The 21,294-nt window shown below is 37.0% G+C and overlaps 1 protein-coding gene across 8 annotated transcripts in view; it reads left to right on the top strand.

Moving 5' to 3' along the window:
• The window catches only part of PARG (poly(ADP-ribose) glycohydrolase), a 98,928-nt gene that overhangs the window by 17,228 nt on the left and 60,406 nt on the right, over positions 1 to 21,294 (top strand). For all 8 annotated transcript variants that reach the window (XM_081823911.1, XM_081823909.1, XM_081823907.1 and 5 more), the window contains one exon: positions 1,995 to 2,069. In XM_081823911.1, coding sequence (XP_081680037.1) covers positions 1,995 to 2,069 — 75 coding nt within the window. The remainder of the gene's footprint in view (positions 1 to 1,994; positions 2,070 to 21,294) is intronic.

Below are 21,294 nucleotides of genomic sequence, written 5' to 3' on the forward strand. Positions count from 1 at the left end.
TTTTTTTTTTTTTTTTAAAGATTTTATTTATTTGACAGAGAGAAACATAGCGAGAGGGAACACAAGCAGGGGGAGTAGGAGAGGGAGAAGCAGGCTTCCCGCTGAGCAGGGAGCCCGATGCGGGGCTCGATCCCAGGACCCTGGGACCATGACCTGAGCCGAAGGCAGACGCTTAACGACTGAGCCACCCAGGCGCCCCCCTTAAAATCTTTTCTTAATGGAAAATTTTGCATGTGGTTGTAAGAAAAATAAACTCCTTTTGCCCTATTATCTTATGATTGATGTTTTGAAGGAAATTAGATATCTCCTGATTCCAAGTAAATATATATTGTTGGTTTACTTTTTAATCTAGGTGCTTGGTGTTTGTTTATATGGCATGAAGTATTTTTCAGGCAGCTGAGTATTAATTTTTGGCAGAGTATTAATTTTTAAAAACTTAGTCAAGTAATCTAACAGTGTTTTTTCAACTTACATACACCTTCAGTAAAAAAATTGGAGATGTATATTATAAATATAAATAGTTGCTTATAAATTCAATGTGTATTACTTTAGTAATATATACATTATAAAATATAACCAAAATAGAAATTTAAAAGGATGAGATAAAATATAATTATAAATACGATTGACCCTTGAACAACACAGGTTTGAACTGCACCAGTCTCCTGTGCAGATTTTTTTGGATAATACAGTACTGTAAATGTATTTTCCTTATAATTTTATTAATATTTTCTTTTCTGCAGCTTACTTGATTATAAGAATGCAGTATATAATACATGTAACATACAAAATATGTGTTAATTGACTATGTTATCAGGCTCTGGCCAACGGTGGGCTATTAGTAGGTAAGTTTTTGGAGGGAGTCAAAAGTTACATGCAGATTTTCAATTCTTGTGTTGTACCTGGATCAACCATAATAGTTCTTTCTGCATAACTAATGGATTGTCTTATGCACACCCCACTCTGGTATTAAATAAAATTCATCTGAGTAAACTTTAAAGATCTTACTGGCTTTATTCAATGATTTATGAATCAGGCAGGGCCTTATCTAGCAGATGGAAAGGCACTCTAAGATGCTGTACAAAATGAAAGACTTATAGGCAGAAGGGACTGGAAGCAAGTAAGTTGTACTAGGAAAAAGATTGGTTGTGGCAGTCATTTTCCTTTAGGGGATGGAGAGTTCTATCATGAACTATCTAGTGCTGACCAGGTGATTCCTCATTGACTGGTTTAAGATTCCATTTGTGGGAGAGGCTGAAACTGTAATTAAGTCAAGTCTCTGGAGAAGTACGGTTTAGCATAATTGACTCCTTTTGGGGCCTGTTTTGTTTTTATCACCGTTAACCAAGAATAAAGTACTGCCTAGTCAGTTAGATGTCACACCAGTAGATGGCGTGCTATTTTCACTTTTCTCTCTACATAAATATATAGTTTATATGAACTGATGGGGAAAGATAGCCATTTATATGTAGCTTATAAAAACAGCTGATAATAAAGGAAAAAAGACCATTTTATGGCTTAGAGCAATGTTTCTCAATCTTTTTTTCATTATTGCCATCTCTCCTGGGAAGCCTTTTTAGACATTTTTCCCTAATTTACTCTTCTCATGAAATTTTAATACTGCAAATACACTGTATATTTGCATGTATGGTGTGAATCTATTGATAGCCAACAGTCATTATGATATTTAATTTTTTTTTATCTCCAAGATCCAATTTTTGTCCATTGAGTGTATCACCTCTGTTTATAATGCAAGCGTTGGAGTTATGATTTTTTTCCTATTGCTTGACCTGTCTAATCTCATTTTTCTTAAGTGAATAAGAAATTAGTGTGTATTCTGTTTGTTCATAGCTACTGATATGGAGTAGCTAATGGTAGGAGGAAGCTTAATGCTGATTAAGAAGTTTACTGGAAGTAGTTCATAAAGGAGAAAGGGTATTCATAGATAATTTACTTGACTATATCATGAGGTTTTGTTTATGCTTTTTCCATAGGATGCTATCCTGAAATACAATGTGGCATATTCTAAGAAATGGGACTTTACAGCTTTGGTTGATTTCTGGGATAAGGTAAAAGTATGCTTATTTTTTTAACTTATGAAAATATGTGTTTACAAATTTTGAGAAAATACCCATAAATCTGTCACAATAACATAATTATTGTCCTTTATTTTTGTGAGAAATATTTCCTGTTATATTTATGTTTTAGGAACTAATTTTGAATTTTGCTTTAATCTCTCATAATGCCCTGTTAAGTTTTTGTACCATCATCAACATTATTAATGGCTATATGATATTTCATGACTAGAAACATCTAGGTTGCATCCAGTTTTTCTCTGTTCTTATTTCTACTGTAGTAACATGTTTATGTATATACGTGTATGTATATGTATACACACACATATATGTGCATATATGCCTGTATGTTTTCCCAAATTCAATATTGTGTCTTTGATTCCCAGAAATTAGATGGCTAGGTCAAAGAGCACTAAATATAGCCTGGGGTTTATTTATGCTCTAGAATCATTTTCCATAGGAAATTGTAGTAATTTAGTATACCATTTTAATGGGTAAGAATACTGGTTTCATAGTTGTGTTAGAAGAATAAAAGCAAGGCAAAGAGGGAGTGCCACAAGATAAATTTAAAAATTGCATGAAAAAAAAATTGCATGGAGGGGTGCCTAGGTGGCTCCGTTGGTTAAGCCTCCGACTCTTGGTTTCAACTCAGGTCATGGTCTCGGGATCCTGAGATCGAGCCCTGCCTTGGGCTCCATGCTCAGTGTGGTATCTGCTTGTCCCTCTCCCTCTACTCCTCCCCCCACGCTCTCTCTCTCTCTCTCTCTCTCGAATAAATAAATAAAAGCTTAAAAAAATAATAAATAAAATTTGCATGGAAATTCAAAGAAAGGTGACATCTCATTTGGAAAGTGTAATTAACACATAAAGCACCCTGTACAGTATCTTCTGCAGAGTATAAGGGCTTATTATATTTGCTAAATTTGTTGCCTAAGAAAGTGTTCCTATAAGACATTCAAGCCTCTTGGAAAAGCAAATTTTGGTTAGGATAAAGTAATTTTCTAGCAACTATAGTGGTATCATTGTGAGAATGAGAGCTCTCCAGTTCAAATGACATTACTTCTCAGACTCTATAAACAGGTAATTTTACAAATAAAACGTGGGGTTTATAATATAAATTTGAAATTAACTTGCTTTTAAAGTTTGAGATCATTTTTCTCCTGGGTATATCCTCTATCTACCACATATTTTCACAGACCAAAAGAAATGTGTTCAGCTACTTTTGAGGAAAGGAAGAAAAAGGAAATTGCATTTATTGAAGACGTATGTACGAAAAGGAATATAATATTGAATTTAATCCTCACTTTTTTTTTTTAAGATTTTATTTATTTGACACAGAGAGAGAGATAGTGAGAGAGAGAGCACAAGCAGGGAGAGTGGCAGGCAGGCAGAGAGAGAGGGAGAAGGAAAAGCAGGCTCTGCTGAGCAAGGAGCCCAATGTGGGGCTTGATCCCAGGACCCTGGGATCATGACCTGAGCCAAAGGCAGCCGCTTAGCCGACTGAGCCACCCAGGTGCCCCAATCCTCAAACTTTTGTGAAGGATAGATAGCACAATTTAGAGAGGAAGGTAGATTTAGAGAGAGCTTAAGTAACTTGCTCAACATTACATAAATATTGAATGAGTTCACCAATGAAGTATTGGGAGATCTAGATTTGAGTTCAATTCAGTTCAAGTACAAAATAGGTGACCAGTAACCATTCATTGAATACATGAAGGACTCTTAGACTTTAAATTCCAAATTCCACGTTCTTTTTTTTTTTTTTTTTAAAGTGGGCTCCACCTCCAGTGTGGAGCTCAATGCAGGGCTTGAACTCACAACCCTGAGATCAAGACCTGAGCTCAGATCAAGAGTCGGACTTAAAGCCTGTGTTCTTTTTATTGTAATGACGTTTATCCCTTAAGAACACTGAACACCCTTATATATAAGCCACTGTTTTATTAAAGATACAGAACTGATTGACAGTCTTACCAGAAAGCAGGGAGCCCTGAACATGTCCATAGATGACTGTAATAATTAGTCAGAGTGGAAGAAATGGTTTAATAGAGTCTAGTGGGTCCTGGAAGGGGATCATGGGGCAGATATTATAGAGGACATAGTATTTGGGTGGTTGAGTATAAAAGGTGTAGAGGAGAAATAGTTAAAGGAAATATGCAAATAGCCTGTTAAATGCACTGACTTCTTTCACTTAGCACAATGTTACAAGGTTCATCTGTGTTGTAGCATATGTTAATACTTTATACCTTTTTATTGCTGAATAATAATCCATTGTATGAGTATGCCACATGTTGTTTATCCATTCATCAGTTGATGGCTATTTGGGTTGTTTCCACTTTTTGGCTATTACTATTAGTGTTGCTGTGAACATTCATGTATAGGTTTTTGTGTGGGCCTATTTTTTCACTCCCTTGAATATATACCTAGGAATTGCTAGGTTATGTGGTAACTTGTTATTTTATATTTTAAGGAACTGTCAAAACTATTTATCAAAGTGGCTGCCTTATTTTACAGTCCTACCAGCATTGCAAAAGGATTCCAGTTTCTCCACATTCTTGCTTGTTAATGTGTGTCCTTTTGATTTTAGCCATTCTAGTTGGTGTGAAGAAGTATCATTGTGGTTTGATTTGCATTTCTCTAATGACTAATGATGTTGAACATCTTTTCACATGGCTTTTGACCATTTCTGTATCTTCTTTTGAGAAATATCCATTCAAATCCTTTGCCCTTTAAAACATTTTTTTTTTTTTTACTGAGTTGTGAGTGTCCTTTAAGTCATAAGTTCCTTATCATATATGTGATTTGTAGATATTTTCTCCTATTTTATAGGTTGTCTTTTCATTTTCTTAGTGGTATCCTTTGAAGCACAAAAATTTTTAATTTTGATAAATTCTAATTTATTTTTTTCTTTTGTTTCTATTTTTGTTGTCATATCTAAGAAGCTAATGTGAGGTCAGAAAGATTTACTCTTTTGTTTGTTTCTAAGAATTTTATGGTTTTAGCTCTTATACCATGATCCATTTTATGTTAATTTACGTATATGGTATGAATTAGGGGCCCACTTTTATTGTTTTGCAGCTGAGTATCCATTTTTTGTTAATTTTCATATACTGTACAAGGTAGATATCTGATTTCATTATTTTGTAGTGGGTATCTGGTTGTCTCCAAACCATTTGTTGAAAAGACTCTTCTATCCCTATTGACTTTTCTTGGCATTTTTTCAAAAACCATTTGACCATAAAAATTTATCTGGCCTCCTCAGTTCTGTTCTATTGATCTAGATGTCTGTCTTTATGCCACTATCACACAGTCTTGATTACTAAACTTTGAAGTAAGTTTTAAACTGGGAAGCGTGAATCCTCCAACTTTGTTCTTTTTCTAGTTTGTCTTGGCCGTTGTGGATCTTTTGCATTTCCATGTGAATTTTAGGGTCAGCTTATTAATTTCTTCAAGGAGTTAGTTGTGGAGGGTAATTTTTATAATCATATTAATAGAATCCAAACCAATTTTGTATTTTGAGATAGGACCAGTAATTTCAGAGTTCCTTTATCAAGCTTTTGATCCATATGATGCTCAGTGGCAGGCATAAAGTAATAGAAGGCTTATGTCTGTATCAGAATATTCTTGAATCTATATATCTCTTACTCTTACAGAGATATAATTTTTCATGTAAAGTTGACCAAACTGATATCATCTTTGTCACTTAAATTGTAATTTATACATGGTCTATTTGCATTTTGTAATTTTCTGGGTTTGAATTGGATACAGTTGTTAATTTTGGTAAAAAGTAATGTTAAATTTGACACTTGACAATGGCAGTAAAATTGGTTAAAATACCTCTGTCACCTTGCTATGAGGTAGTCATTTTTTCTCTCTCTTCTTAATGAAACTACTCAGACAGGACCTTGTTTCCCTTTTATCAGGTGACCTTGCCCAGAAGGGTAATATATAGCAAGTTTTGGTGTGCTTAGTATAGACCATAAATATGAGGTGATTACCAAGGTGCTGATGATAGTTTTATAGTTCTTTAGAGAGAGGAGGCATTGCATTTTTGACCTTCTGATTTTTATTTACTTTGTAAACATACAGATGGTTGGAGGAGTCCCTATAACTGTACCAAATACTCATTTCTTATTTTCTTCAAGTCTTTGCACTTATATGTAGTATTTTATAGTTATATCTAGATATAAAAGTATATTTAAGATGTTTTAGGTTATATTATAAAATTGTGTTACATAGCTTTATCATCTTTAATCTTAATGCTTATATAATATTCCATCAAACTGATAGATCATTTGCTCAGCTATTCCAGTGTTAGAGATTTAAGGACATCTGTTTGTATAAAGCATATCTAGAGATTCAGGGGTGTTTTTCCCTGTGACTCTTTGCTTTTCCATTGTCATCAGTGTACTTAACAGAAGTCCTTTTTTTTTTTTTTTTAAGATTTTATTTATTTATTTGAGAGAGAATGAGATAGAGAGAGAGCATGAGAGGGGGGAGGGTCAGAGGGAGAAGCAGACTCCCCGCTGAGCAGCGAGCCTGATGCGGGACTCGATCCAGGGACTCCAGGATCATGACCTGAGCCGAAGGCAGTCGCTTAACCAACTGAGCCACCCAGGCGCCCTTAACAGAAGTCCTTGGGTGTTTAAAACAGTTGTGTGTTTTTCTGTCCATCAGATCTCCAAGGATATTAATATAGATCTTTACTACATCACAGCCCACAAGGATAACATTGTCCAGGCTTGTAGTGGTTAAAGACATATGTGTTAGTAGGATTGGAGGAGGAAAAGAGATCTTTAGTACAAGGGAAACAATTGTTTAGCTAGATTTTAAATTATAAATGAATTATATTTGCTTTGCATTATCTATGTCCACATTTTAGAGTAGGAGTACTTTAAAAAGTGTTCTTAAATGTTGCTTATTAGCAGTATTTGGAAATTGTTTACTTAAATGTCACATTGAACTCTGCATGCCTTGCTTTGCTAAGAAAAAAATGAAGTTTAAGTTTAACATCATATCAACTTAATATTTTAACTGCAGAAGTTAAGTTTATTTTGGGACTGTTAAAATTTATTAAAATTTATCTCCTTAAAACCTTGCTTTGGAGCGCCTAGGTGGCTCACTCGCTTAAGCGTCTGCCTTCAGCTCGGGTCATGATCCCGGCGTCCTGGGATCGAGCCCCACATCGGGCTCCCTGCTCGGCAGGAAGTTTGCTTCTCCCTCTCCCACTCCTCCTGCTTGTGTTCCCTCTCTCGCTGTCTCTCTCTCTCTGTCAAATAAATAAATAAAAATTAAAAAAAAAAACAACCTTGCTTTGGCTAATTCTGTGTGTATTAGATTTTGTAACGAAACCTTCAGAACAGGAGGTGTTAATATCCACAGTCATTTAGTGTCATTCCATGGTATAGTTTTAGCTATACACTAGTATCTAGTGCAAGAAGTAAGAAACCCAGAATCCTGTTAATCCTGCTTTGTGAGCATAATTAATTTGAGATGAAAGGGAGTTTTTACTTTTGCCAGAACCCAGCAAAGATCACAGAGATCTGTTATTTTGTAATTTATACTTAAATATTTAGATGCTAGTGAGTTGAAATGGCCGTTATTTAGTGTTTTTGCGTCTTGAGTGCTAATATTGGCCTTCCTCATTGTCAGATGTTGGAAGTGCTAGGAACAAATAGTCTGTGTTTTATGGCCCTCCTGTGTGGTGTTCCACAAAATTAAATTCAGGCACTTCTATAATTTGTATTCTAAATGGATTGTTATTACTCGCATTTTTTTCACAGGAAAATTTTACAAAATGTCCTATATATTTAAAAAGGTCCTCTATTAATGCATTTTAGAGATGTTTTAAATAGTTCCATATTACAACACATGTGGCACTATTTCTTTTCCTTCTCAGTGAGTTAACTTTGTAATTCACATGCCACATTAAAGCTCCTGTGGTATAATGTGGAGAGATTACTTCTGTTTCTGTGATCCTGGCTGCTGTGTCTGGACTTGGGTGGTAGTAAAAAATGGATGTTTGCTTTATAAATATTCATTAGATTATACGTACGTATTTTGTGTACATTTTGAATATATACTTCACAATAAATGTGAATGTTAATTTATTCAGTATAAAGAAGTTCAAATTCTAAAACTGACTTATGTAGCAAACTTTTTCAGCAAATGGATTAGTTGTTGAAAGGAAACCTAAAGTTTTTAGTGACTATTTTATTTTCATTTCCATGTTTAGTTTTGTGTCTGGAATAGAAAAGATAAGAATGACTAGGCCTCTTATTTCCTTGCTTCTGTTGGTTTATAAAGGCTGCCATAAATAACAAAATGAGGGGTTTTTATTATTTTTATTATTATCACATCTGTGACTGCTAAAAGAGAGTGAGAGATAGGAGTACAGGAATGAAGAATTTACAAATAAAAAATGGAAAAACACTTTAAAGTAGAAAGGTTTTGTTACCGTGATTAGACTAGTAATATATTCCTCTTTGAAAGCCACAGGTTTTTGTTGTTGTTGTTGTTGTTTTTTAGTAAATACAGCATGAAGTCTATACCTCATACATATGCAATAAATCCTTTATTACAACTCAGAGACTGTGCATCTTTTACTTTTGTTGTAGTTATTAAAATACTGTATATGTGTTATCCTATCAGCTGGTATCCTATGACTTGTCAGAGAAAGGCTGGGTGTAAAGCCTTTTTCCCCATAAATGAGGGTGTATAAATCCATCAGTAATGAACTAGCATTTTTTAGTGTGCTACTTAACTTTAAAAGGTAAATGGGAGTCATATTGAGTTTTGAAGGATGCAAACTAAGTGGAGCAAATTATGCCTTTTCCTTCAGAGTTCTTCATAAGTAATTAAATTTAAAGACAATTACATCAGAATGTATTGTCTCCAAAATTGAGGGATATACTGTTATACCTGTGTTTAACTAAAATAGTATTTTGAACTCATGTGAACACTACATTAAAATTATAATTATTGGGAACTTTAAAAATGATAATTATTGACATAACAGAAAAAATATAAGCTTGTATTAAAATAGATTATAGAAAAAGTTCATCTTACATGTATAATGTTATGACTGGAAGAAATTGTGATTAAAAAGTTAAAGTATGTTGGGCACCTGGGTGGCTCAGTTGGTTAAGCAACTGCCTTCGGCTCAGGTCATGATCCTGGAGTCCCGGGATCAAGTCCCGCATCGGGCTCCCTGCTCGGCAGGGAGTCTGCTTCTCCCTCTCATGCTCTCTGTCTCTCATTCTCTCTCTCAAAATAAAAAAAAAAAAAATCTTTAAAAAAGTTAAAGTATGTTAAAATTATTAGGCAAAAATTATAGCATAAATCATTTCTCATTAAATAGCCTAAAACATAATAGTAGCATGTTTATGTATCACTTAAATATCAATACATTTGTGTATAAGTGGTATCTTGTGGACTCCCTGGCTTTCTGGGGCATGACATACTATTAAGGGCAGCCTATCTAATAATAACTATGTCAGATGTGCTTAGTATTTTTTTCTCTGTTAAAAATTTTAGAACAAAAATATTAGAGGATTTTTTTCTTTTTTCTCTCTCCACAGTGCCGCCCCCCCCCCCATCTCTATAAACATATCATGGAACATTAGTGTTTTCTAGAGTAGTTTGGGAAATGGTGATATAAGGCAACAGGTTGTTGTAATCACTATTTCAAATCAGAGCAATTTTCCTTAACCAATAACCAGTAAAGATTGCAGCCACAATAGCCTTTTTTTTTTTTTTGGTAATGCAGAAGTAACCTTCTGAATGTATATAAACACATTACTCGTTAGCTTCCAATTCTAAATGCAATTCTTCATAGCTAATCTGTTTTCTGGATCTTTCGTCTAAGCTTAAAAGATTTAAAGTGTCCTTGTTATATTTGTCACAAAGAGCCTGTAGCAAATTCCTAATCAAATGAAAGCAGCCTTGAATGTTTCATAAGACTACAGCTAATGTCTTTATTTCTCTAGCTTTCAAACCTCTGATTTGGAGTTCAGTGGAAATTTAGCCTTTTTGGACTTCTTCCCCTGGTGACTCACAGTCTCTACAAACAATAAGGTCTGCATTGCTTTACAGCTTTTGACTTAATTTAATTCATGAGAACTGTAGGAGCCAAAAGAGAGCTAATCATAGTCACTAAAATATTAAATTTTAGACTCATATATGAAATATGGACTTTCCCCCCTAGTTTGGTTAAGGTATGCTTTTGGATCAGAGCATATGTTGAGAGTATCAGATTCATGATTTATTTTAAATGGCACATATTCCATAGGACTGATTGCTCCAGTTGGAACTAGGCACCTTGCTTTATAAACTTGTTGAGTTATTATGGATGATCAGTCTTAGTCTCCATGCACTGGGTCATTGATGAAGTTAGTGTTATTTTGTGTTTGTGAAACACTGTCTGTGTTGTATTTATGTGTGTAGAGGACAAGGAGGATGGAAAGTATAGATACCCAAAAGTGAAAATCCATTCAGTGGAATTTCTTCTTTATTCCAATAAGGAAATAAAGCTAGTACATTAGTGTCCTGTGACTCCAACCTTAATCATTTGGTTCAAATAGCTATGGAAGCCATTACTTTTAAATGTTGCTGTGGCATTGATTTTATTATCCAGAAATTTACTCTGTTAGAGTGGTGATAATAATTCTGTGTTTTAATCTTTTTCATGATTTATATTTCTATCAACTAGTTTGAAGTGTTTTTTGTTTTGTTTTTATTCAGTTGACTGTAATGCCTTTATTTATAATTCCTGCTAATTAATTTACATATACTCTTCTTATGCTCCTACTATGTTTCTTTTAGGTAAGCTGCTAACACTTTTATTTACATGTAAGATCCCATATTTAGCAACCAGAAAGATTTTGTGGTATATAATATCTGAAGATAAAAGGAAATAAAAACAGAATGTAAATCTGTTTTTCAAATTTATAAACTGTTTCAATGTGTGGTCTGTAACAACAATGCAGTAAACTTGGTAATGAAGGCTAAATGGGTCCATTGTCTTCTTGATGCAGGGAGTACTTCATTAGTGCCAGTGTAGCATCGTAGCTGCATCTAATGAGGACTGAGCTAATAATCTTTTCCGTATTTTACTGTTGGTACTATTTGTGAAAGGTACATACCCATAACTTATCGCTATGGCAATGACAGGTAATGATTAACTGCACGAGGCATTCAGGTTCTAAACTGTCTGAGCAATTATTCTTTATAGTGTTAAAGAATTTTTTAGTAAGCTTAGTGGCATAGTACCTTGTTGCCTCAGATGCTCTTTGAATACTTGAAAAGCACTGTAAAAAGACACTTTCTGCAACAAGAACTATTTCCAGCATAGTGAAATATAGAATATTTTCAAATGAAGTCCCAAGGGATGCTGTTGGTACAATCCACCTCAGTCCTGGGAAGCCCAGCTCAGAGGTAAACAAGGTGGTTTAGTCCATTCAGACTGCTAGTAACAGACTACAATAGACTGGGTGGCTTATAAGCAACAGAAATTTATTTCTCATAGTTCTGGAGGCTCTCAAGTCCTAGATCAAAGTGTTGGCAGATTTGGTGTTTGGTGAGACTGTGCTTCCTGATTCGTAGATGGCTGTCTTCTTGCTATGTCCTCACAAAGCAGAAGGAGCAAGGGAGCTCTCTAAGGTCTCTTTTATAAAGGCACTGATCCCATTCAAGATGTCTTCACCCTCATGACTTGAATAACCTCCCTAAATTTCCACATCCAAATACCATCACATTGCAGGAATAGGTTTCAACATATGAATTTAGGGAAGACACAGGCATTCAGTCTGTAGCACAAAGGCATCTTCCATTGGGAATGGAATATTAAAAGTGCTTACATCACAGCTCACTGGTTGAGCAGCAAATACTCAACCTCTTTCCCCATAGTTGACATCTGTCTTCCTTTATAATCCTTTCCTTCTAGCCGACAGCTTAGATAGCTTAAGTTGCAGACTTTCAGCTTCAGTTCACTTGCAAACCTTTACCCATTCTGGGCTTAGCCCTATCTCCTCCCAAACTTAACCCTTTCTCCAAGGTCCCCTGTGTACTTGATCTCCTTGGTGTTTGCTGTAATATCCTGTTTGGTTATCTGTGATAGCGACGGTGGCAGTCCTTGTATTTGGGAGCTTTACTATGTACTAAGTATGGTGTAAGTGGTATGTTTTATCTCATTTAATTATCACAGCTACCCCATTAGGTAAACACCATTAACATTTCCATTTTACAAATAAAGAACTGAAAACCAAGGCTTAGGGAGTTTAAGTAACTTGCTCAAGTGATAAAGCCAGGATTTCAACCCAGGAGCCCCTCACTCCAATTTCAGCTCTTAACTACTATAGTTGGTTGTGGTAGCTCTCATTCAAGAGTGATTCTGCTTCCCAGGGGACACTTGGCAATACCGGGAGACATTTTTGGTTCTCACAACTGGGAGGGGGGTGCTACTGGCCTCTGGTAGACAGAGGCAATGGATGCCACTTAACATCTTACAGTGAACAGGATGACACTCCCCATAACAGAATTATCTACCCCAAAAGGTCAGTAGAGCCAAGATCAAGAAACCCTACTCTACTGTAGTGGTTCTCAAGGTACGGTCCCTGATCCAGCAGACAGCATCACTTGGGAACTTGTTAAAAGTGTAAATTCTGCCCCACCCTAGACCTACTGAATTAGAAACTGCTGGGGCAAGGCCCAGCCATCTGTGTTTTTACAAGCCCTCAGTTAATTCTGATGTATATAAAAGTTTGAGAACGACTGCACTACTCTACCATTTATTTTCAAACATCTTGAATAGTAGCTGTCCCTCAACTTTTTATCTTAGCTGAAGGAGCTTTTCTGAGTGGCAGTTTTTCCTTCTCTGAAGAGGAGTTGTTTTTCTCCTCAGCCGCCAGTGCTGAACCCCACTACATTGTTGAATTGTTTAACCCTGTCCTAGATCTGTGAAAGCCCAGGGTGATGCTTGTAGACCTGGGCTGGCGTGGGTCTCCTTTTTCATCTGTGCCCTGTGGCGCATGCTATCAGAGCCAGCCTTGACTTACCACTTAGAGAGGAGCTGAGTCAGACATACCACCCAAACATAAGGTCAGCTAGAAATGCTTAGGGAAAGGGGCAGAATAGAATCATCATAGACCCCAGTTGAGTAAAGCTAGGGGGGCCCACTAAGTTCAAAGATTTGAATTATAGGTAGAAGAGAAGCTAAGACAAATTCTCTGGAAAAAGGTGGCTTTAGTGGCCTGTGGCCTCAGATCTGGCATCGGGCACCCTGACTTTGGGAGGTCACATACGAATGTCCAACAGCCTTTGTTCCCTTGAATCCTTTGCCATCTGGTTATGTCTCCTCTTTCCTTGTTATCTGCCCGTCTTTGACACCTCTTTCCCTCTAAGCCCTGTTATTGATGTCAACTTGAGCAACTTGGGTTGATATTCATGTGGATGACACTAGTCATCAACTAGTACTAGTCTGACTGGAGTCTATATGTGAGACCCACTACTGTGTTAACCTATATGACCATGTATGGTCACAATTTGGACCTGGTTATCCCCAGGGCCAATTCCTTCACTGAAGTCATGAGTTCTGAACTACTCTCTTACCATAGCCTCCTAGTCTTCAATTCACATATTCCTGCTGTACTCTGTTTTTAAGTCTGCTGCTTCTATCTCTTTTCTTCTGGGCCACTGTTTCCCATGTTATGTTGCTCACATACTGTAAATAAAGGATTGAATGGTCAAGTTAATGTGCTGCATAATCTACTCTCCTACTGGGAATAGTTCTGAGGAGTGTTAGAGTAATGAAACCTGCTTAGTTTTGCTTAATTAAACATTGTTTCCCAAACTTACTTACAAATAGTACCCTTTTCTGTATAATAACTTATGATTTCCCTTATAGCTGGTATTCCATGGAACACACCTTGCAAAACAGTTGTAGTCTGTTGGCTCTCCCCTGCCTTTCTCTTCCTGCCCAGCCTGGTACCTGGAGTCTGTTTTTTCATCTGATTCTCATTGATCTTTAGTATCTGCTCGTTTTCAACTCTGATAGCATCTGGCTACCTGTTTCCTTTCCTCTTTACTGAAAAAAAAAGGAAGGGAAGGAAGGAGGGAGGAAAGCAGGAAATAAATCATAAATTTTTTTGATAGGCCTTACTGAGAGTCCCTGTTATTGAATCTTAACTTGGCCTTTGGTTCTTTTTTGCTGTCTTGTGTATATTTTTCCTCATTACTCTTTGGTTCTGAACCTTCGCAGTGTTTTCTAATCTTCACGTGCACTCTACTGTCCATCTGTTCCTACTTCACACCTCAGAGACATCTAAAAGGTAAATTTTTTCAGTTCCTTTATTTTAGGTTTTCAATATTATTTATTCATCTCTTTCTTGTTATCTCAAAGGAAAAGCTAGTTTTATTCCATTCCTTAAATTCGGCAAGTCCAAAATAGAATTATACTTTAGGATACAGATGTCACTCTTATCTTTTCTGGCCTCACCCTTCTCCCAAAGGCCTGATTAACACTTGCCCATCTTTACTGCCCCTGTTACTTCTGTTATGGACTTTTTCCTTGTTCATCTCCCTTAGCCTTCCTTGAAGGAGGCTGTGATTTGATTTGTTCTTTGTTATGTCCCTATCACTTAACCTAGTGCCAAGAGCTTTAAATACCACTTAATGCTGGGCACATTCAGATCTCTATCTTCAGCTCTTTTTCTCTGTCAGCTTCTTATATTAAGACACCATAATTTTACTTCCTAAGCACTTCTTGAGCCTCACCTCTATTTCTACTATACTTGTCTAATCCATGCCGTCTTTATGACTCAGATGGTATATTGCACCAGTCATCCAGCTGACCCCCATGTTCAGTGTTGCTCCCTTCAAATCCATCCTTCATGCTGCTCACACACAGCTCTCTGAAGCATATATCTTCAAACCTTATGTGGCACCTCATCTATTTTCAACTCTCCTGGGTGATATTTATGATGTTCCATGGCCTTGCCTTTGCCACTTCTCCAGCATCATTTCTTGCCACTTCACTGCTCCAAACCTGATATTCTAATGACTGTTGCTTACGATTCCTTGGCATGCTGTTGGCTTGCTCTTAATCCACCTGTCCAGACTCAGCAGTCTTTATCTCCTCCAAGAACTCTTTCCTCTCTTCCCAGAGAGGAAAGTATTTTTATCTACCAAAAACTCGTCTCTGTGCTCACAGTAGTACCTCCATGAACTTGTCGCATAACACCTGATCTGTCTACAAAGTGTCTGCGCCCTTCATGAGCCTGAACTTCTCTAGGGCATCTTAGTGTTTTCTAGCTTATTGCTGGTGCTCAGTAAATGTTTCTTGAACTAAATTCAAGATATTCAAGAAGAGTAGATTAACACACAAATGTGAGTCTTAAACCACAGTTTCTTAATGGAAGATTTAGGAATTATTTGTGTAAAGTGATACTTGACCATTTGAGTTTGGTAGTTGGTATCAGAAAAAGTGCGGTCAGCACACACAACCCTTATGGTTGTTTATATGACATTTTTACCCTAAAAGGTAGTGAATTTCTAGAGAACAGAGACCTTGCGTTGTCTGTCTTTATTGCTCGCAGTACTCAATATGATGTCCCAGACAAAGTGAGTGCTCAATAGGTGCTTGAACTAAATAGCAACACACTACTAGAGTTAAGTATAAAGTAGAGGCGGGGCCTCCTGGGCTGTTCTCTTTCTTGGATTCCTGAGCTCAGCTAATCCACAGTCCAAGGACCCATTTACCTTCTTATTCTCTACATGTAAGAAAAGAATGAATGCTGCAGGTGATAATTGAGCCTGAACTCTTAATCTATTTTATTTGATGCAGCTAAATGCTATACCAGTTGTCACAAATCTTCAGTTTTATATAGACTATAAAGCCAAAATTATTTCAAAAGGAATATCTGACCGTTTTCAAACTCATTTGTATTCTAAAATGAATTGCAGTTACCCAAAGTAGCTCAGTGCAGTTGAATTAAAATAGTTGCACTTAAAAATCCCCAAACAAAAAGGTATAGATTTAGTCATATGTATTTGTACCGTCCAGTTCTACATATGTCTGGAAACTTTTGAAACTTCCTTGGATTGCTCTGGTGACTTTCTCTGCAATGGAATAACAGTAGCAAATAGGACTGGATCTGTATTGTCCAAACAGTAGCCAAAGCCATATGTGGCCGTTTAAAGTGAAATAAAGGGGCACCTGGGTGGCTCAGTCATTAAGCGTCTGCCTTCGGCTCAGGTCATGATCCCAAGGTCCTGGGATCAAGCCCTACATTGGGCTCCCTGCTCGGCGGGAAGTCTGCTTCTCCCTCTCCCACTCCCCCTGCTTGTGTTCCCTCTCTCGCTTTCTCTGTCAAATAAATAAATTAAATTTAAAAAGTAAAGTGAAATAAAATATGAAACTCAGTTGCTCAGTCACACTGGCCACATTTCAAATGCTTAGTCAATACGTGTGGCTGGTGGCTAGAAAGGTTTCTTCTGTACTGGACGGGGTCATCTCTCAGGTTCCTTCTGTGATGGACATCTTGCTGGTCTTACTACCTGGAAGCCACTGGTTGTCAGATTTTTTCATAGGGAGCTTCAGAGATTTCTTAACATTCTTTGATCACATTTTGAATTTTTTTCTACATTGGATATTGCCTGAAATAACTGAGTTGTTGAGTAGAGTCTGGTCAGTTTTTTAAAAAGATATTTTCATTGTGGGGCACCTGGGTGGCTCAGTTGTTAAAAGCGTCTGCCTTCGGCTCAGGTCATGATCCCAGAGTCCTGGGATCTAGTCCCGCATCCGGCTCCCTGCTCAGCAGGAGGCCTGCTTCTCCCTCTCCTGCTCCCCCTGCTTGTGTTCCCTCTCTCGCTGTGTCACTCTCTGTCAAATAAATAAATAAAATCTTAAAAAAAAAAAAGATATTTTCATTGTAATAGCATTTGTTTTCTACTACTTAACGTAATTTTTTCCTCCAAAGAATCTGCCACCAGGGGGTGCCCTCAAACCTTTTTGGGAAAAATAGGTGTGTTTAGCCTTGTTAATAAGAGCGAAGCTTGGACTAATAATATTGATTTTTAATTCATGCTGTATAATTTAAGAATTAAATTAAGAATTAAGCACTATAATATATATGTATGCACATTACTTGGTTTATATGGCAAATTATTTTTCTAGTGGTGTGTGAGAAGCTGTCTTTGAACTATCTTAAAAGTTACTTAAAACTAGGGACACCTGAGTGGCTCAGTCGTTAAGAGTCTGCCTTCGGCTCATGTCATGATCCCAGGGTCCTGGGATTGAGCCCCGCATCGGGCTCCCTGCTCTGTGGGAAGCCTGCTTCCCCCTCTCCCACTCCCCCTGCTTGTGTTCCCTCTCTCACTGTCTCTCTCTGTCTGCCAAATAAATAAATAAAATCTTAAAAAAAAAAAGTTACTAAAAATAAGTAATTTTGAAGTATTTCTTATAGTTCAAAAATATTCTCATTAAATTTAAAAGTATAAATTATAGTAAAAGATTGAAGTTACTACTCGCTTACATTTCTTGAATGAATTAAGTTCATCTTGCTTCCAGGACTAGAAAACTTACATTACCATTAGCTATTTCTCTGAAATCTTGTCATGTTCAGTTTGATTGCCTGGCTATAAAAGATGGATAACAGTGTGACTCTGTGGTATTGAAAATATCTTTTGGCTTGTATGTAATAGCGTCGTGGTTTGGTGGTGTTTGCTAACGTGATTGATGGATATGGCCATGTAGTCATACGGTAATAGGAGTGAGAGATGAAAAAGACCTATCAGAGCATCTTGTGCTAGTGTGGGATTGTTCCCTAAAGGATAATCATTTACCATAACAGTATTGAGAAGTAAATTCTTCTTTGGAGACAGAGGATAATGAGGATGCGTTATTATGCTTTGTCCTAAGGTAAGAATAATCTGTGCATTTTATTATTAGCATGAAAAAAGATTGTCATTATCAGTAAATACTGTTTAGAGAAGAGCTTCCTTCATGTTTCATAAACCTACACAATTTTATTCATGTATAATCCAATGAAATTTGTGTAGGAGATATTGTGGCAGTTGTTGATTAGAGGCATAGTTTAAGAACTGGATGAAGATACTCTTCCTAAATTGGTGTTTCCCAGATTAGTTGTTAATTATTTCAATTTAGGAGTACATGATGGTGAAATTTCCATCTACAAAACCTGTGAATTTTAAGGCAATGGTGACTGGTTTTCTGAATGAAGAGAGAAAATAGTGCAGAGTTGTGTCATGAGCAACAAAACAGTGATTGGGAGAGGCTAGAAATGGAATTGTGAGGACCCTCTGGGAGAGCCCTTTCTCACCTCCTTCCTGATTTCTCTTGCCTATACTGTCTAATACGAGCTTGGCTATGGGCTTGGAGATTTGGAATAAAAGGAGGTTCCACTGCTTAGCACTGTTTTTCCTTTTTTTCCTTCTGTTGCTGACAACCAATGATGGGGAAGAAGAGGAAGTGCCTATAGCAGCCTGATTTACCCCATATTAAATAACTATCAAATTAATAACAGATTATTTCCAGTGTAAGTTACAAGATAAATACTTTGAAGCCTCTTTTGCATTATCCTTAAATCATTTCAAATGCTTATAATGAGCTGTGATTTTTATCAGTGCTCCCCAGATTTAGTCATAGCACTTTGAAAATTCATAGGGGAACTCTTAATAGCTGTTTAAAGAGGAAAACCAAATCAAAGCAAAGATGATAGAGAGTCAGGGTGGCTTCTCAGTGCAGCTCTCTTCCCTGTGCCACCAGCACTGACCCTTGTTAGCACTCACCCTTTCATATCACCTTGTTATCCTCCACAACATTCATTTTGTACCTCTTTTGCTGCCTTAAGATAACAATTTTAGACGGTCTTAAATAGGTGCACAAAATAATTCACTAATTTCTGAAATATACTTTCTTAAATATGAAAATGTTAGGCTAGCTATTTCCTGAAAACCAGTAGGGCTTTATTAAAATTTGGGGAACATTTTTATTGAAGCTGTAATTGTCATGGATGATACACATGAGAGATCACCCTGTGGTTGGCCTGTCAGACTTGCATGAGCCTTCTGAAATTAAGGGGGAGTGAGTGAGTTTGTTTTCTTGTAAGCTGTCACATTCTTCTCTTCAAAGTGTCAGCCTTAGTCACGCACAAATAAATGTTAGAAACATTCACCTTCTCCAGTTGATTTTTTTACCCTTACATAATTTAGTGCTATAATTGGCTTTTTTCTCGCTAACATTTAATTTTGTAGTCTAAAGACATGCCTGAAGAATAAGTGGATCTGAAAGATCTTGATAATTCTGACTTATGTTATTTCTTTTTAATTTTTTTAAAGATTTATTTATTTTTAGAGAGAGAAAGAGGGTGTGCAGGGGGGTAGGGAGAGAGGGATAGGGAGAGAGTCCCAAGCAGACTCCATGCTGAGCACAGAGCCCGACACGGGGCTCAATCTCATGACCCCGAGAACACAACTTGAGCGAAACCAAAGATTCTGCTGCTTAACTAACTGCCACCTATATGCCCCTCTTTTTAATTTTTGAAATATGAACCTGTCTCTCAGACTTGGGATCTCTAGAGGTAGCCCCATTAAGTTTTAGGTATATTATAGAAAGCTCACTCCATATACAGTTTAATTTACTTTTCCTTAAAAAGAAAAAAACAAGGCAAAGAAAGAAGGAAAGAAACTCTAGTATTTGCCCTAAGCAGTGGAGATTCTCATAGGCAGTAGAGAGGAGGAAGAGGATGAGCTTTGTGATAGAAAATTTCAGTTAATTGAACAGATATTTTTATTGAGAATGTTACATATGAATATCAGTGTTCTAGGCATAGTGAATCAACATAAATCTTTTTTTTTTTTAGTATTTATTTATTTATTTATTTGAGAGAGAGAGAGAGAGCACGCATGCATGCGTGGGCAGAGGGAGAGGGAGAAACCGACTTCCTGTTGAGCAGGGAGCCCGACATGGGGCTCGATCCCAGGACCCTGCGATCATGACCTGAGCCGAAGGCAGATGCCTAACTGAGCCACCCAGGTGCCCCCATAAATCTTATCTTCAAGGAACTTCTAGTAAGCACTAGTAGGCATATCCATAAATAACTACAATATAAAGAAGAAAGTCTTAAGTGTCTTGTGAAAAAAAGTACAGATAAATTGCAAGAGGTAAAGTTACCTTCTAGCTGGCAAATCAGTTTGAATAGACTTTGAAGCAACATGTTGTTTGAACAAGACATCAAAAGGTTAGGTAAGTTTTATAGATGAGTAGGAAAGATATTGTAGGTGTAGCACAAATTGTATCTGTGGCAGCACAGGTAGGTACTCAAGAAGAGTAAATTGCTGAGTTGCCTAGTATGTAAAATGCACACAAGGTGGTGTGTATGTGTGCTAAGGAAGACTAGACAAGCATCTAAGGCCAGATAATTGGTTATTAGTTCAAAGAATTATACTGTATTGTAAAGGCAATAAAAAGCCATTGAAAGCTTTCAAGTGGAACAGGGACACACCAGGGTGTACTTGTGCAGAAACTGAAGGTGGGCCAGCAGTAGGGCAGCAGTTAGATTACTGTAGCACTCTGGGGGAGATTGGACGAAGGGCTGAGTCAGGGTAGCTTAGTAGTTGTGATTAAGAGGAGGTAATGAGTATCTAAGTTCCTACTGGATCAGTCAGTAGGACTTGGCAGTTAATTGATGTGGGGGTGATGAAGGAAGAGGGAGGCTCCAGAAAGGTCGTGAATTACTGGCTCATTAGATTATTACTATTATTATTTTGCATTTGTATGTGGGGCTTTAGAATTCATAAAACCCTGTTACATCTGAGCCTTCATAACTCTGTAAGTTAAACAGAGTTAGAATTATCCTTATTATAGATGAGGAAATAAAGAATTCAGGAATTTTTGTTAATACAGAGAGAGTAAATGCAGCTCTGCGCCTCTGACTGTAGTCTTCCAGTTTCTTGGGCAGTGCTCATTCTCTAAAACCTGGCAAGCAAAGCCCTGGCATCTAGTCTTTTTTTTTTTTTTTTTTTTAAAGATTTTATTTATTTATTTGAGACAGAGAGAATGAGAGACAGAGAGCATGAGAGGGAGGAGGGTCAGAGGGAGAAGCAGACTCCCTGCCGAGCAGGGAGCCCGATGTGGGACTCGATCCCGGGACTCCAGGATCATGACCTGAGCCGAAGGCAGTCGCTTAACCAACTGAGCCACCCA

The sequence above is a fragment of the Leptonychotes weddellii genome, chromosome 6 (assembly GCF_054177405.1).
Source record: "Leptonychotes weddellii isolate Sample4059 chromosome 6, ASM5417740v2, whole genome shotgun sequence".
NCBI classification, from domain to species: domain Eukaryota; kingdom Metazoa; phylum Chordata; class Mammalia; order Carnivora; family Phocidae; genus Leptonychotes; species Leptonychotes weddellii.